At 38.7% G+C, this 14372-nt stretch overlaps 1 protein-coding gene across 6 annotated transcripts in view; it reads right to left on the reverse strand.

Moving 5' to 3' along the window:
• Positions 1-14372, reverse strand: part of CDH8 (cadherin 8) — a 303401-nt gene that overhangs the window by 142989 nt on the left and 146040 nt on the right. For all 6 annotated transcript variants that reach the window (XR_014792854.1, XM_084860691.1, XM_084860690.1 and 3 more), the window contains one exon: positions 12447-12566. Coding sequence is in view for 5 of the 6 variants with exons in the window: in XM_084860691.1 (XP_084716817.1) it covers positions 12447-12566 (120 nt within the window). In the remaining variant the exon portion in view is untranslated. The remainder of the gene's footprint in view (positions 1-12446; positions 12567-14372) is intronic.

The following is a 14372-nucleotide window of genomic DNA, read 5'->3' on the forward strand; positions in this document are numbered from 1 at the left end:
CCTCTGCCAGCCAGGCCAAGAGCAAGGTTTAAAAATACAGTGGTCCCCCCTTACCCATGGTTCCCCTTTTTGCATTTTCAGCTACCTAAAGTCAACCCTGGCCCCAAAAATATTAAATAAAAAATTCCAGAAACATACCATTCATAAATTTTCAATTGGGCATCATTTTGAGTAGCATGATAAAATCACACACCATCTTGACCAATCCCCCCCAGGACCTGAATCACCCCTTTGTCCAGTGCATCTATATTGGCATCTACATTATTTATTGTTACCTGCCCTTTTGTCACTTAGCCATTTGTTTAGCAGATCAGCTGCTGTGGTATCACAGTGACTGTTCAAGAAACCCTTCTTTTACTTTTGGAGGGCTTCGAAACCATTTACATCACTTTAGTTAAAGCAAATTGTTTTGGTTAGCTATTGATGTTAAGGCCTAATTTATAAATTAAACTTTATCCTTGGTAACGCATAGTATTAACAGGGCATAGGACTCTCAGGGTTTTGAGGCATCCACTGTGGGTCTTGCAACTGATTTATCAGATTGGGGGGGGGGGGGCGGGGAGAGGGCTATTTTATGACTTTGGGAAGTTACTAGAACATAGCTGATCATCTTACTCTGATATCAAGGCATCCCTGAAGTCAAAGAGAGAGCAAAGGTAATCCTATAAGGACTAGATGGGACTCTATGATTACTTGGCCATGATTTGCAATGGAGGAAATCAGGACCAATGAGATTTGATCCCAGATCTTTGAAACGACAGAATGCCTTAGCGTTATTGTCCAAGGACTGGTACCCAATAGGGTTTCCTCTTATTACTATTTGTGTGCAGGGTTGCTAATTTATACTCTGCTGAGAACTAGAGTGAGGGCATCAAATTTGCATCTTGTTTCATCATGTAAATTCAGTCATTACTGTTTTCCTTGATAGCGCCTGAATGGATTTGTTATTTAATAACACCATTAGGCAATCTCAATTCCTGTCCTACTAAGATTCCCCAGATGTCAGAGTGCAAAGGTAGCTTTTAAGGTGGATAATAAATACCGAAGCCACGTTACCAGAGTTAATGGGATGAAAAAGGAAGTTCCAGCAGTAGTCTGTCACACGCAATAATATTTTACCACTCGTGGATACTACTTTTAAAGCAACTCTCCAGATATATCTACGTGGAAAAAAAAATCTATGTAATTACGGCTAAGCTTACATTTACCCACCAGTTCAATCCTGTTAACCTCATGAACACTAAAATTACTCATTTACTGAAGTCCACGTTCGTGCTCCTCCTGGTCATATAAAAGAGCCTCACTTGTAATAAAATAATCCCATTTCGGATTTTGAATGGGATATTACACATAATCACAAATTGTAAAGCGACTCTAGTACAATTCTTAAATCATTTTTAAAAAGGTGTTATTTCTATACCCACACACTCCTTGGTCCCTCCCTGCCTCTGAGACATCCTGACTTGTGTCTGTTTCACTTGTTCTAAGCACAGTACCAGGAACATAGGAATCTGAAAAATCCACGTATTCTATACATTTTGATTAAACCTGTATGGTTAGGAATACCCATTTACTTCCATATTATAACCACATCATTTTCTAACTGTAAGGGAATACAGGCTGGTTCTTATACTCCAGATTTCTTAAGAACCAGGGTTTTATCCTAAGTGGGAAGCCTACCAGGTTTTTGAAAAACGAAGGACTGATTCTCTTGAGACAAATGATTTTTTTCAAGTAACTATATTTGAGACCCCCCTCATCCAATATTCATAATTCACCCATATTTGTATGTATGACTAATATTCAAGAATGTTCTGTTACTTTATCACTCTCCTTCCACAAGATTCAATATAATCCTTCAAACAATAGCAATATTGATTGTAACAATAAAAACCAAACATCTCATTCCCTGACAGGTTTTTTTTTTTTTTTATCACACTTTGACAATAAACCAGGAAATGTAGAATGTGTGCGTTTATAACATGATTTAGGCAGACATCCTTCTAGTTGCTCTGTACAGCTAGCTCCATGAAGTTAGGACCATGTCCATCCCCAGCATTCTCTTTCTGAGAGTGGAAGTGATCAATAAACATCTATTTACTGAACTGAAAATAAACATCGATCTAAAAAGAGGACATTAGAGTGTTTAGAGACTCTCTTTTCTTCCCTCCCACTCTTCTGCTGAACTCATTGGCTTGTGTTTTTATTTTCTCCCCCTAACCACCCTCTCTATTAGGAGATAGGAAACTAATGCAGGAGAGCTTGAATTCAGACAGGTCTGATCCAGAAACCAGCTCTGAGTTTTACTGCCTGAGTAGCTCCAGTAATTAATTTGTGCGTAGCCTTTATTTTCCCCAGGCACAGTGATGATCACAGACCCATTTACCCACTCACGTGGTATATACTAAGATATATGTAATGAAATGGCACATGTAGGTGATCAATACATGGTAGCTTCCTTCCTCGATTTTCTGAACAGAACATAATATCCAAAGGTGTGCGCCATGAGTGAGAAGTCACTGCTTCCAGATGGAGAAACCGAACTCAAGAAGATACATTTGTGTTGTGGACTATTCTTCGGTAGCATTCTTTTGTCCCTGGTCTGTTATCAGCAACGCCATAGTTACTGTTCCCAAATAATCAGATGATTAAATGCTATACAAATTGACTATGAGGAGAGACCTAAAAGATATAGACTAAGCAGCTTAAAAGCATCCCTTTTGGAAATCCCAAATCCTCCGAGATCTGAAATTGACAGCATCTAAGTTCTTCCAAATAAGCTCATTTTCTAAACATGTGCATCTTGGAGGTTACTGCCTACCTTTATTGGTTCATTTATAATGTGGTTCTTCTACTTCTTTTTTTTTTATTTGGAGTCTATTATCTGTAATTTTTATTCATTCATTCATTTTTTATTAAAATATTACATATGTGTCCTTATCCCCCCATTGAACCCCCAACCCCTCCACCCCCCACAGGCTCTCACCCCCAAGCATCTGTGTCCATTGGTTAGGCTTATATGCATGCATATAAGTCCTTTGGTTGATCTCTCCCCCTTACCCACAACCTTCCCCTCTGAGGTTTGACGGTCTAATAGATGCTTCTCTGTCTCTAGATCTGTTTTTGTTATTCAATTTATGTTGTTCATTATGAGTGAGATCATGTGATATTTATCTTTCTCTGATTGGCTTCACTTAATATAATGCTCTCCAGTTCCATCCATGCTGTTGCAAATGGTAAGAATTCCTTCTTTTTTTATAGCAGCGTAGATATACCACAGTTTTTTAACTCACTCTTCTGCTGATGGGCACTTAGGTTGTTTCCAAATTTTAACTACGGTAAATTGTGCCACTATGAACATAGCGGTGCATATATCCTTTCTGATTGGTATTTCTATTATAGTTTCTTGGGATATATTCCTAGAAGTGGGATCACTGGGTCAAATGGGAGTTCTAGTTTTAGTTTTTTGAGGAAACTCCATACTGTTCTCCACAGCGGCTGCACCAGTCTGCACTCCCACCAGCAGTGAAAAAGGGTTCCTTTTTCTCCGCATCCTCGCTAATACTTGTTTGTTGATGTGTTGATGATAGCCATTCTGACAGGTGTGGGATGGTACCACATTGTTGTTTTGATTTGCATCTCTTGGATGATTAGTGACTTTGAGCATGTTTTCATATGTCTCTTGGCCTTCCTTATGTCTTCTTTCGAAAAATATCTATTTAGGTCCGTTGCCCATTTTTTGATTGGGTTGTTTATCTTCCTTTTGTTAAGTTTTTTGAGTTCCCTGTTATAATGTGGTTCTTGACTAACACAAGACAGCACAGTGCTAGGCGCTGCTGTCTATGGTGAGAACTAGATAAGATACCTGTGCGTAGAGTTATAACTCTTTTTTATTTTTTAAAAATATATTTTATTGATTTTTTTATAGAGAGAAAAGGATAGAGAGTTAGAAACATTGATAAGAGAGAAGCATCAATCAACTGCTTCCTGCACACTCCCTACTGGGGATGTACCCACAACCAAGGTATATATGCCCTTGACCATAATTGAACCTGGGATCCTTGAGTCCTCAGGCCAACACTCTATCCACTGAGCCAAACCAGTTAGGGCTGGAACTCTTTTTTAAATTGTATTTTTTAATAAGAGGCATCATGATCTTTTATGCTTTGGCCCAGAGGAGATGATTTCACAGAGATGTTTGTGAAATGTGACTTCCAAGGAAACAGATGGAGTATTTGTATATTCCTCCTACCAGCCTCTCAGTGGGTTGGTATCTGTGCACCAGAACTACCTTTGTTTCCATGAGAGTGGTGCCCAGGATTAAGTAATCCCCTCCTCTGAGCTCCCATAATTATATAGACAATCACAGACAACACTGGTTTTAACTCTCTGTTTTCCAAACTAGAATGTTAAAAACTTAGAATCCTTTTTTTTTTTTTTTTTTTTTAAATATATCTACAGCCACATTTGCCAAAACATCTAAAAACAATCACTGAGCACCAGCGGGTTATGTTCTATAAAGTCTTAGGTAATCTTGAGTGTTGGGAAGGCAGAGTTAGGCATAAGGACGGAGGAGGGATGGAACTATACAAAGAAAACCTGCTGTCCTTAAGTAAAAACACCAAAGGTTGCATTTTTGAGTAGATAAGGAGCAGGAAAGGGGTTGTCAAAAATATACTCCTCTTGTTTGCTGGTTAACCTTCAATATTCTTAGATAAACCACCTTTCTCTATAAAATCAATGAGGATGCATCTTTGGCCTTCTTCACCAAGTCATTGTGAACTCATGCAAATGGAAACCAAAGCTATATGTCCAAGGAGAGAAGTATCAGCATAGAAATGACAAGTAAATTCTACATAAGCATGATACATGGTAGGTGGGGAAAAGTTCCTGACCCCAGCTGGTCTGCTCAGGTTGGAGGGGTGGCATTTGATTGAGGATCAAGCATTTGATTTTTCTTCCACATGAACCCATCCCCAAGCACCCCGGTGTGACAGCAGGTCTTCCATGCTGAGAAGTCTGTGTGGTTCACAGTCTTTCAATTCATCACGCACATCCAAAGACCTTTGGTTTCTCTAAAAATACACTGAGTGGCCAGATTATTATGGTCTCTGAACACATAATAATATGGCCATCCAGTGTATATTCTATATAATAAAAGGCTAATATGCAAATTGTCCCCTGGACCAGGAGTTCAACCAGCAAGCAGGCCAGCCAACTGCCCATTTCCCCTCCCCCTGGCCCTGCTGGCTGGACCCCACCCATGTATGAATTCATGAACTGGGCCTCTAATTATATATATATATATATATATATATATATATATATATATATATATATATATATATACTGAGTGGCCAGATTATTATGCATTCAGAGATCATAATAATCTGGCCACTCATATATATTTTAGACTCCAGCTATGACCAGCATTGCTAGCTTGCTCTGGGCTTAAGAAATTATGTGTCCCAAGGTGTAAGTAAGATGATAGTCACACTACATTCAGCTTACCCAAGTATATTTAATTATTCTATGTGCGTGGGGTGGGGGGATTATTTTTAGTAATCATCAAACAATTAATGTGAACACAACGCTTACTCATCCCCACTTTACCTCCCACAGGAGATTCCAAGCAGGGAAATAAATGATGGCTAAGTCAGTGCGCGCAAGCAGCCAGCTGTTATGCTCACTGAGATAGGAGGATCCAACCATCAGCAGAACTGGGGAGGGATAGCATGTGTGGGGAACACTATGTATAAATGCAGAGCAGATTAGAATACTGCTGTATTAGACATTAAAAATTAAGTTTGTCATCATCATCATCACCTTCATTATCTAGTTTGGACTAAACAGCACAGTGAGGTGTAAATATGGGTCCAGGTGGAATTAGATTCTCATTATTCACTCATTAATTCATTCACTCATTCATTGGTTCAACCAGTATTTATTGTGAGCTCTATGTACTGAACATTTGTCAGCTGTCTGACTTTGGCCATATCATGAAACCTTAAGGATCCTTATAATCCTTATCTTTAATAAGATCTTTAAAAACAGCTACTGTGCAGGAAATGGGATTAAATGTACTTTGGTTGTGGGCATGTTCCCAGTGGAGGGGGTGTGCAGGAGGCAGCTGATAGATTTTTCTGTCTCATCGATGTTTCTAACTCTCTATCACTGTTCCTTCATCTTTGTAAAAAATTCAATAAAATATATTTATAAAAAATAAAGACCCTGTGTGTATGCAATTTATCACTTTGACTTAATTCCATGAAGACATTCATGAAGACCCCATGTACTAACTTAATTTTTCTAAAAGGAAACCATTCATTACATAGATTTTTTTTCCCAACGAGTATCTTTTTCTGTAGCTTACTTTCACAGGTTCCCACAGAGACAAATGTTATTTGTATCCAATGAAGAAAGATGGTCTGAGTTTCACAAAAAAAAAGGTCAATGAATTAAGTTAGTTTATTTTTAAGCAAGTCATTTTTCATACTCTTGCTTTCCTGGGGCAAAGTTTAGACTGTCCTGCAACTTCACTGCGGTTCCTCTAGATAATTAAGCATTTATTATTCACTTGCCTTGCATTTCATTTCCTCTTGCCATCTTCAATCACTTACAATGGACTGCAACTGTTTTCTCCAGGACTGTCCTCAAATTAGTGCTTTTCAAATAAATGCCACATCTCTCCCTATCCAAATGCCCAAAATGTCACAGACAAACATATGGTAAGGAAAGGAAAACAACAACAAAAAAGGGTACACTTATAGAATACAAATGAGCTATTGTTAGCCTTTTGAAGCTATTCACCAAAAAAAAAAAAAGACCATTTATTTTACAATTAGTATCTCCTAACACCTTCTCGTCACCAAAATGCCCCCTAGGTCTCTGCAGAACAGAGACCTGGGCCTGCTGCCAAGTTTTACCGGTCCCGGTATAAACCAATGACAGCCTCAAGCATGAGCTACACCGCCTGGCAGTCACACCGGGTCACAGAAGCATGGTGAAAAATGCGAGTTTGAAATCACACAGACTTATCTGCGTCTTGCCTCAAACATGTTGGGCAAGAAGTGTATCAATTCAGACCGTCTTGTACTCTCATCAGTAAAACTAAGATGATATTAATATCTATCTTAAAATATCATGCGGAATAAATTACAGTGTATTTGATAATGCATGCAAACCCATTAGCACAATGCCAGGAGCATAATGTGTCCAATAAATGAGATGGTGGTTGTTTATATGCTTGTTTTTATTCTTCCTCTTGTTGCTATAATTTGCCAGGGAGTTTGATTTAAAGTAAGGCATTTTGCCTTACTCTTTCCGAAACACAGTTTTGTCATTTGCAACTTAGAGACAATATTTCTTCTCTCCACAGTATGGTTTAGTGTTCTGTTAAACCTAGAGGACTATAGGAACACAATGATATATTCCTGGTGTTTGTCATAGTTATTATTATTATGATCACAGTGACCTCTGAAATAAGGAGATATGTGAATAACCATTCCTCTGTGTAGTGGCCTTTTTATCTCAACGTGTGATCCAGAACTAAATCTAGGCCAGAGCTTATCAAAATCTAAAGGCTCGTTTTTGCAAGTACAAGAATAGCATCATGTTGGCTAGATCAGTGATTGGCAAACTGTGGCTCGCGAGCCACACCCAGCTCTTTGGCCCCTTAAGTGAGACTCTTCCACAAAATACCACGGTCTGGGCTAGTCTATTTTAAAGAAGTGGCGTTAGAAGAAGTTTAAGTTTAAAATATTTGGCTCTCCAAAGAAATGTCAATAGTTGTACTGTTGATATTTGGCTCTTTTGACTAATGAGTTTGCCAACCACTGGGCTAGACACATAAGACATAGTTTGAGACTTAGAAATGGCAGATATGCCAAAACCGGTTTGGCTCAGTGGATAGCGCATCAGCCTGCGGGCTGAAGGGTCTGGGATTCAATTCTGGTCAAGAGCATGTACCTTGGTTGCGGGCACATCCCCAGTAGGAGGTGTGCAGGAGGCCGCTGATTGATGTTTCTCTTTCATCAATGTTTTTAACTCTCTATCCCTCACCTTTCCTGTCTATGAAAAATCAATAAAATATTTAAAAAAGAAAAGAAATGGCAGACATTTTAGTTCTAAGTGAATCTCAACAACAATAGAAATGGCATCTGAGGTTAAAAGGATGTTCTTCCCACCAGAGGAAAAAGCAAAGGGATATAAGCTAGAAACCAAGTTGCATTCCTAGTGGGTTCACGATACATCTTCTGTCTGAGTTGGGGCAAGCTTTTGTCTATTATATATTAATCCATGCTCCCTTTCCTCCCCTTTCCTGTCCTCCCTTTGCATCTCTTTTTCATCCTGCTTTCCTTTCTGAAGCACACGTGAAAGGGCTTCTTGGTGCCAAACACTCGGTGAGGCATAGGGATATAAAATGAACAAATAAGACAAACCCCCATTCTTTCATAGACTGTCTATTCTAGCTTGGGAAGTGACTTAAACATATAAATAAGTCATTTGGCGAGTTCATCACTGATCATGAACTCAAAGAAGCCAATTCATAGGACAAATGGCAAATCTTTCTACTGTCTTAAGTTGATACCTGAAACAGAGAAGGATTCTGTGTGGTAGAGAGATTGATAGCTCATAGCAACGGAAAAAGAATTCTATAAATTTGAATTATAGCATACAAGAGGACAGCAAAACTTGTCTGTTCTGAAGTCCAGAGTTCTGCTCTAGCATTCCTGTGAGGATAAAACAAGAAGTAGAAAGGGTTTCTTATCTCCTATGCTCTGTCTTTTTCTTATTGAAAATGTTCTGGCATCAAGAACTTGATGACTTTGCTCCATGAGCAATCTTCTTCTTCTTCTTCTTCTTCTTCTTCTTCTTCTTTTTTTTTTTTTTTTTTTTTTTTTTATAAATATCTTGACTGTGTTCATGTCCCATAGTCTGTTAAGTGAATGATCTCTGTCATAACATTTATCATTAAAACTAGAAGTCTGATCCTCATGGGTAAGACCAGAATCCTGATATGCAATGGAAATGGGTCCGGCTGGTATGGCTCAGTGGTTGAGCAGTAACCCATGAACCAAGAGGTCACCAGATCAACTACCTGTCAGGGCACATGCCAAGGTTGCAGGCTCCATCCCCAGTAGGGGGCGTGTAGGAAGCTGCCAATTGATGTTTCCCTCTCATCCATGTTTCATTTTCTATATCCCTCTCCCTTCCCCTCTCTCACAAAATGTGTGTGTGTGTGTGTGTGTTCAAGAAAGAAAAAGATAAGGAAATGTGGTCAGGCTCAGATAGGTTCACTGGGAAATTCTACCAAATATTTAATGAAGAAATTATACTAAGTATGTGCAATCGCTTTTAGAGGATAGAAACAGAGGAAACACTTCCAAAATCATTCTAGGGGGCCAGCCTTACCCTAACATCACTAATTTTCAACACTGTACTAGAAGCTCTTATTATTGCAATAAGACAAGAAAAGGAAATAAAAGATATGCAGATTGGGAAGGAAGACATAAAACCTTTCACTGTATTCTTTTTGGCAGATGACAGAGTTGTCTATGTAGAAAGTCCAAAAGCAACACACACACACACACACACACACACACACACACACACACAAAACACATCCTCAGAATATAAGGTCAATTGTTTTTCTACATAATGACAATTAATTTAAAATTACAGCGCAATGTCTTTTACATTAGCACCCAAAATGAAATACTTAGGCATAAATCTATCAAAACATATACAAAAGCTATATGACAAAGCTATAAACCTTTAATCAATGAAATCAAAGAGTAAATAAATGGAGAGATATCCCATATTCATGGATAGGAAATCTCAACATTGTTAAGATATCCATTTTCCCTATAGACTGAGTGCAATCAAAATCAAAATCTTAGCAAATTATTGTTTGTATATCAACAAACAAATTAAAAAATGAAAATGGAGAGGAAAAAGACCCAGAATAACCAGCATACTATTGAAAGAGAGGAAGAAACAGCTAACATTCTGCTTTCATTAGAGCACACACAAGTGTAACTGCGCCAGCATTTATACAAAAATATCTCCATTTCACTCCTACCCATTTATGTTTCAGCAAAAGAACCCAGGTTGGCCCTTTATTGATTATCTAATTGAGACTCTATTTCTTTCTGCATTGTGACAGCTTTAGTTTTTAAAAACTCAACTCCACTAAACTGGTATTTCTTGAGCAACTACTGTATACATGCTTCAAATACTGTATGCATTTCTCTCCATTCCATTTTTTTTTTTTACAACAGTCCCAGAATACACTTTCTAAAATACAAATCAGATAAATTTGTATCTGTCAACTTGGAAATGATAGAACTAAAATGAATGCATGTAGAGGCAGACATTCAGATGCTGGGTAAAATGTCAATATTAAGTGTTGCCGAGAACACTTCATTAAGCAAATGGCCATCTATGTCAATGAGACTTAAACGTACCGAAATCCCAGATCTCACGATAATTTATTCTTAAGGTAGAAATTCCTGACATGACATCCCCATGCTTTCTTTTAATTAGGTTGAAAATAAAAAATCTGTCTTCTAAAATGAATTGTGAAATACTTTCACTCTGAGATTAGTCCCTGTGACTTTTTCTCCTGTATGTAGCTCAGTGCCTGGCACAGAGTGACTGCAGAGTGGATGTTGGCTCAACTAATGTCTCTGTGACATTGGGACTGGTGGACTAAAGATCCCAGTGAATAGTCAGTCAAGGAACAAAAGAGAACGTGATTCAGCTCCATCTAAACAGTCAACACGTTTCTGTTTTATGGAAGCCCTTATGCCATAATTATTGCCATTGAACAAAGTAAAAGATTCACTGTATCTGACAATGGCTTTGAGATTGAGGTCCAATTCTGACCCTGTGACTGTGACTTTGGCCAAGTAATAGGACATCTTATTTTTTCTTTCTTTTTCCTTAAAAGGCCAGCATTCTGCCATTTCTCCAGGGTCATCAGGAGACCAGAGGAGATGAAGGTTATGGCAGGCTCCCTTCTTCACTGGGGAAGAATATGCAATGATGCCCTAATTAGTGCATCTTAGAAGCGTTCTTTCTTATTTCCAAGTCTAAATTTAATTTCAAGCTCATGACCTATTTATGTGTAAATACATGACTTTCCTCACTTTTAAATGTGTGAGGATTTTACTCTTTGGATCCCAAGAAAGCAAAGAGGGGCTTTAAATGTTTAATTTAATTAATAATTGACTTAATGGCACAGCATGGACATTTATCTCAATAGCGCTAAAAACTCATGAATCAAGATACTATATGTGCATGTAGCTGCATATTAAAATTTTTCTACCTGGAAATTTGCAGGCTAAAACCACCAGGTACAGAAACATACACACAAATGATATTGATTTTTGTGTGTGGTAATTTTCAAGTGTGCTACCCAACTAGCCTGTGGATTATAAAAAGTAACTAACAAAATGGCTTTACTCTATAAGGACATTATTAAAATTAAAAAACAAAAAAGATTTATCTTCATTTGCAAAAACTATTATTTAATGAAATTATGGTTCAAAAATCCATACTACCAGACCCAGAGTTATTAGTGGTAATAATAAGAAGTCGTATTACATATAATATGACAATGTATTATATTAAAATACATAATAATATCTTTGTAATGAACTCTAGTGGGTAAATGTCAGTATCTGTTTTACAAATGAGGAATCTAATAGCAACTATAATAATATCCATCCATTAAATTCTTACCATGTGTCATACACTGCATGGCTGGTATTTATTGCTTCAGCGGATTTTAACCCTAGGAGGTAGATTCTGTACCCATTTTATAGATGCGCAAGTTGAAATTTAGACGGATGGATAAACCAAGAATCTTACAGTGAATACATAGTAGCTAAATTTATTCTTAAATTTGATATTGCAATTGGCTGAATGCATAGGCACTCATCACCCCAACCCCAGGATAAAAGCAGGAAGCAGACCCTGGCTAGTTTGACTCTGTAGATAGAGTGTCCACCTGCAGACTAAATGGTCCCAGCTTCGATTCCAGTCAAGGGCACATATGCAGGTTGCGGGCTCCATCCCCAGTAGGGGGCGTGCAGGAGCCAGCCAATCAATGATTCTCTCTCATCATTGATGTTCCCCTCTCTGTTTCCCTCTCCCTTCCTCTCTGAAATCAATAAAAATACATTAAAAAAAAAGGCAGGTGGCAGGCCAGCTGTTAAATAGGTGATGCTGTACAAAGGGGCTGCAATTTGTTTTAATCAACATCAACATCACAGCCGTGCTTGCCATGTACCTCGCACGGCACAGAAAGAACACATTCAAATATTATTGATACAGGCAGTAAAGTACTTAACCGTAACATTTCATACTCCAAATCCCAAGAAAAGTGTTCCCCTGAAGCAATAACATGGTGAAGAGAATTCAAAATGTAGTTCACAAACCTGTTTCGGGCTCAATGGAAAAATAAGGCTGTCCCTCCAAGATACTGTACACCAACTTGGCACTGTTGCCATAAACTGGGTCATCAGCATCGGTGGCTGTTACATTAGTGACAGATGTACCTAAAAAAGAGAGAGAGAGAGAGTGAAAAAGATAATAATTAACACATGGTTCTTGTCAAGAGCTAAAATTTGCTAAGCATACAGAAATCCATGTTTGGGACTAAGGAAGAAAAGAAATCTTTTTTAGGATAAGGAGATAACTACTCCATCATAACTTCAACAGTATCCAAGTTTTTCAAAAGAAAAAAAGCACTGCGGGATTGAAGTACTATATAAAGATAGCCCTTTTAAATCCATATTCTTGAAGATGTCTTTGTAGTGTTCATTTGAAAGCTACCCATCTGACTCACAAAGGCATGGAGACTATTGAAAAGGAAGCATACCAAAGAAATAGGAGACATAAGCTTAATAATACAATAGCGCATGCAGCATTGAAGTTTTGCAAAAAGTACAACTGAAAATATTTTTACAATGGCTGCTGGGAAAAGCTGTAGAGAGATATCAAAGGGAGAGTTTATCCATCTTATCCCATCCCTCAGAATATAAAATTAGATCGGGACCACCAATTCATCAGTGTGCTTAGGGAATGAGGCCTTCTAGATAACAGAAGCACACCTTTTAATTTTTTCAGGATACATTATCTTTTACTCTTGTCATTCATTCAGCAAGTAAGCACATATGGCCTGCCTGATATAAAGCATATATTAGGTGTCTCTGGCCAGGCTACAGTCCAAATGGGAAGACACCAGTCAGTCACAAAGTCATGAGAATGCCACACAAGCCTGGATGGAGGCCCAGGAATCATATAGGAACCTGAGGCAGGTCCCTTGAGCATATATATATATATAAAATCGACAGGCAAGAAGCTAATAGTTTGGTGGGGGAGGAAAAAGTAGGGGCAGATAGCTATCCAGAGGAATTCAGCTGAAAACAATAGCACCAGGTTTTGACCCCACACTTAGTCCAGAAGAAGGAGTGGCCAAGGACATAGCCTTTGAGTTAAATTATTCAAGACAGGCAGAGTTTAACCAGAAGTAGAGGGGCTTGGGAGACATTCTGAGCAATCCATTAAACACAAGTGAAGGCAAAAGACTGAAGAGAGACAGATGGTGGGTGATTCTGCGAATGGCTGAAACTGGGGAGAAACTGGAGATGTCTGGTGAGATCACAGCATCATGTTCTACAAGGGCAGGGTCGGGGTCTTCCTGATCCAGGAAGTGCAGGACAGATAGTCGTTAGCAAACGTATATTGGCTCATGGAATGAGCGGATGGATGAATAAGTCATGTGCCGATTTCATGAGGGAAGCATCACCGATGAATGAAAAGTCTAGATGGAAGAGATCTCTTGCAGAATTTGTATTGGGGAATCCTCTTTGATCAGTATCTTGGGGAGGCAAAAGGGTGATATTGAGCTGATCGTCATTCCGTCACGTGGGTTGTGATGCCATCACATCCAAGGTCTCTGTGGACTTCCCTGGGGACTCTAGAGCTAGGATGTCATTGAGGAAATGGGGCCAAGCTTTTGGACCCCAGTACTGACCAGCTGTTGGCGGCGGCAATGCCCCTGGAGAATCAGCCCTGAGCTATCAATATGACCGCTCCCAGCTGTGAGGGCAAGAGTGTTTCCAACCAGACGGAAGTCATAGGCGGATCTCAGCAGCATCCGTCTGTGTTTACTGAAATAAGGCAGAGCTTTTCCAAGATTGTGTCAAGTCAAAACCTTTTTGGAAGCATTTTTGATGACGGACGCTACCCAGGAAAATGTAACAATAATATTTGTTGAGCAGTTGATAGGCCTGTCAAATTGGAATTTCTACTCAGAAGGATGGTTCGGAAGTTCTACAAAATCTACAGTTAGAAAAAAA

The sequence above is a fragment of the Pipistrellus hanaki genome (genome assembly GCF_964339955.1).
Source record: "Pipistrellus hanaki genome assembly, chromosome: 15".
Classification (NCBI taxonomy): domain Eukaryota; kingdom Metazoa; phylum Chordata; class Mammalia; order Chiroptera; family Vespertilionidae; genus Pipistrellus; species Pipistrellus hanaki.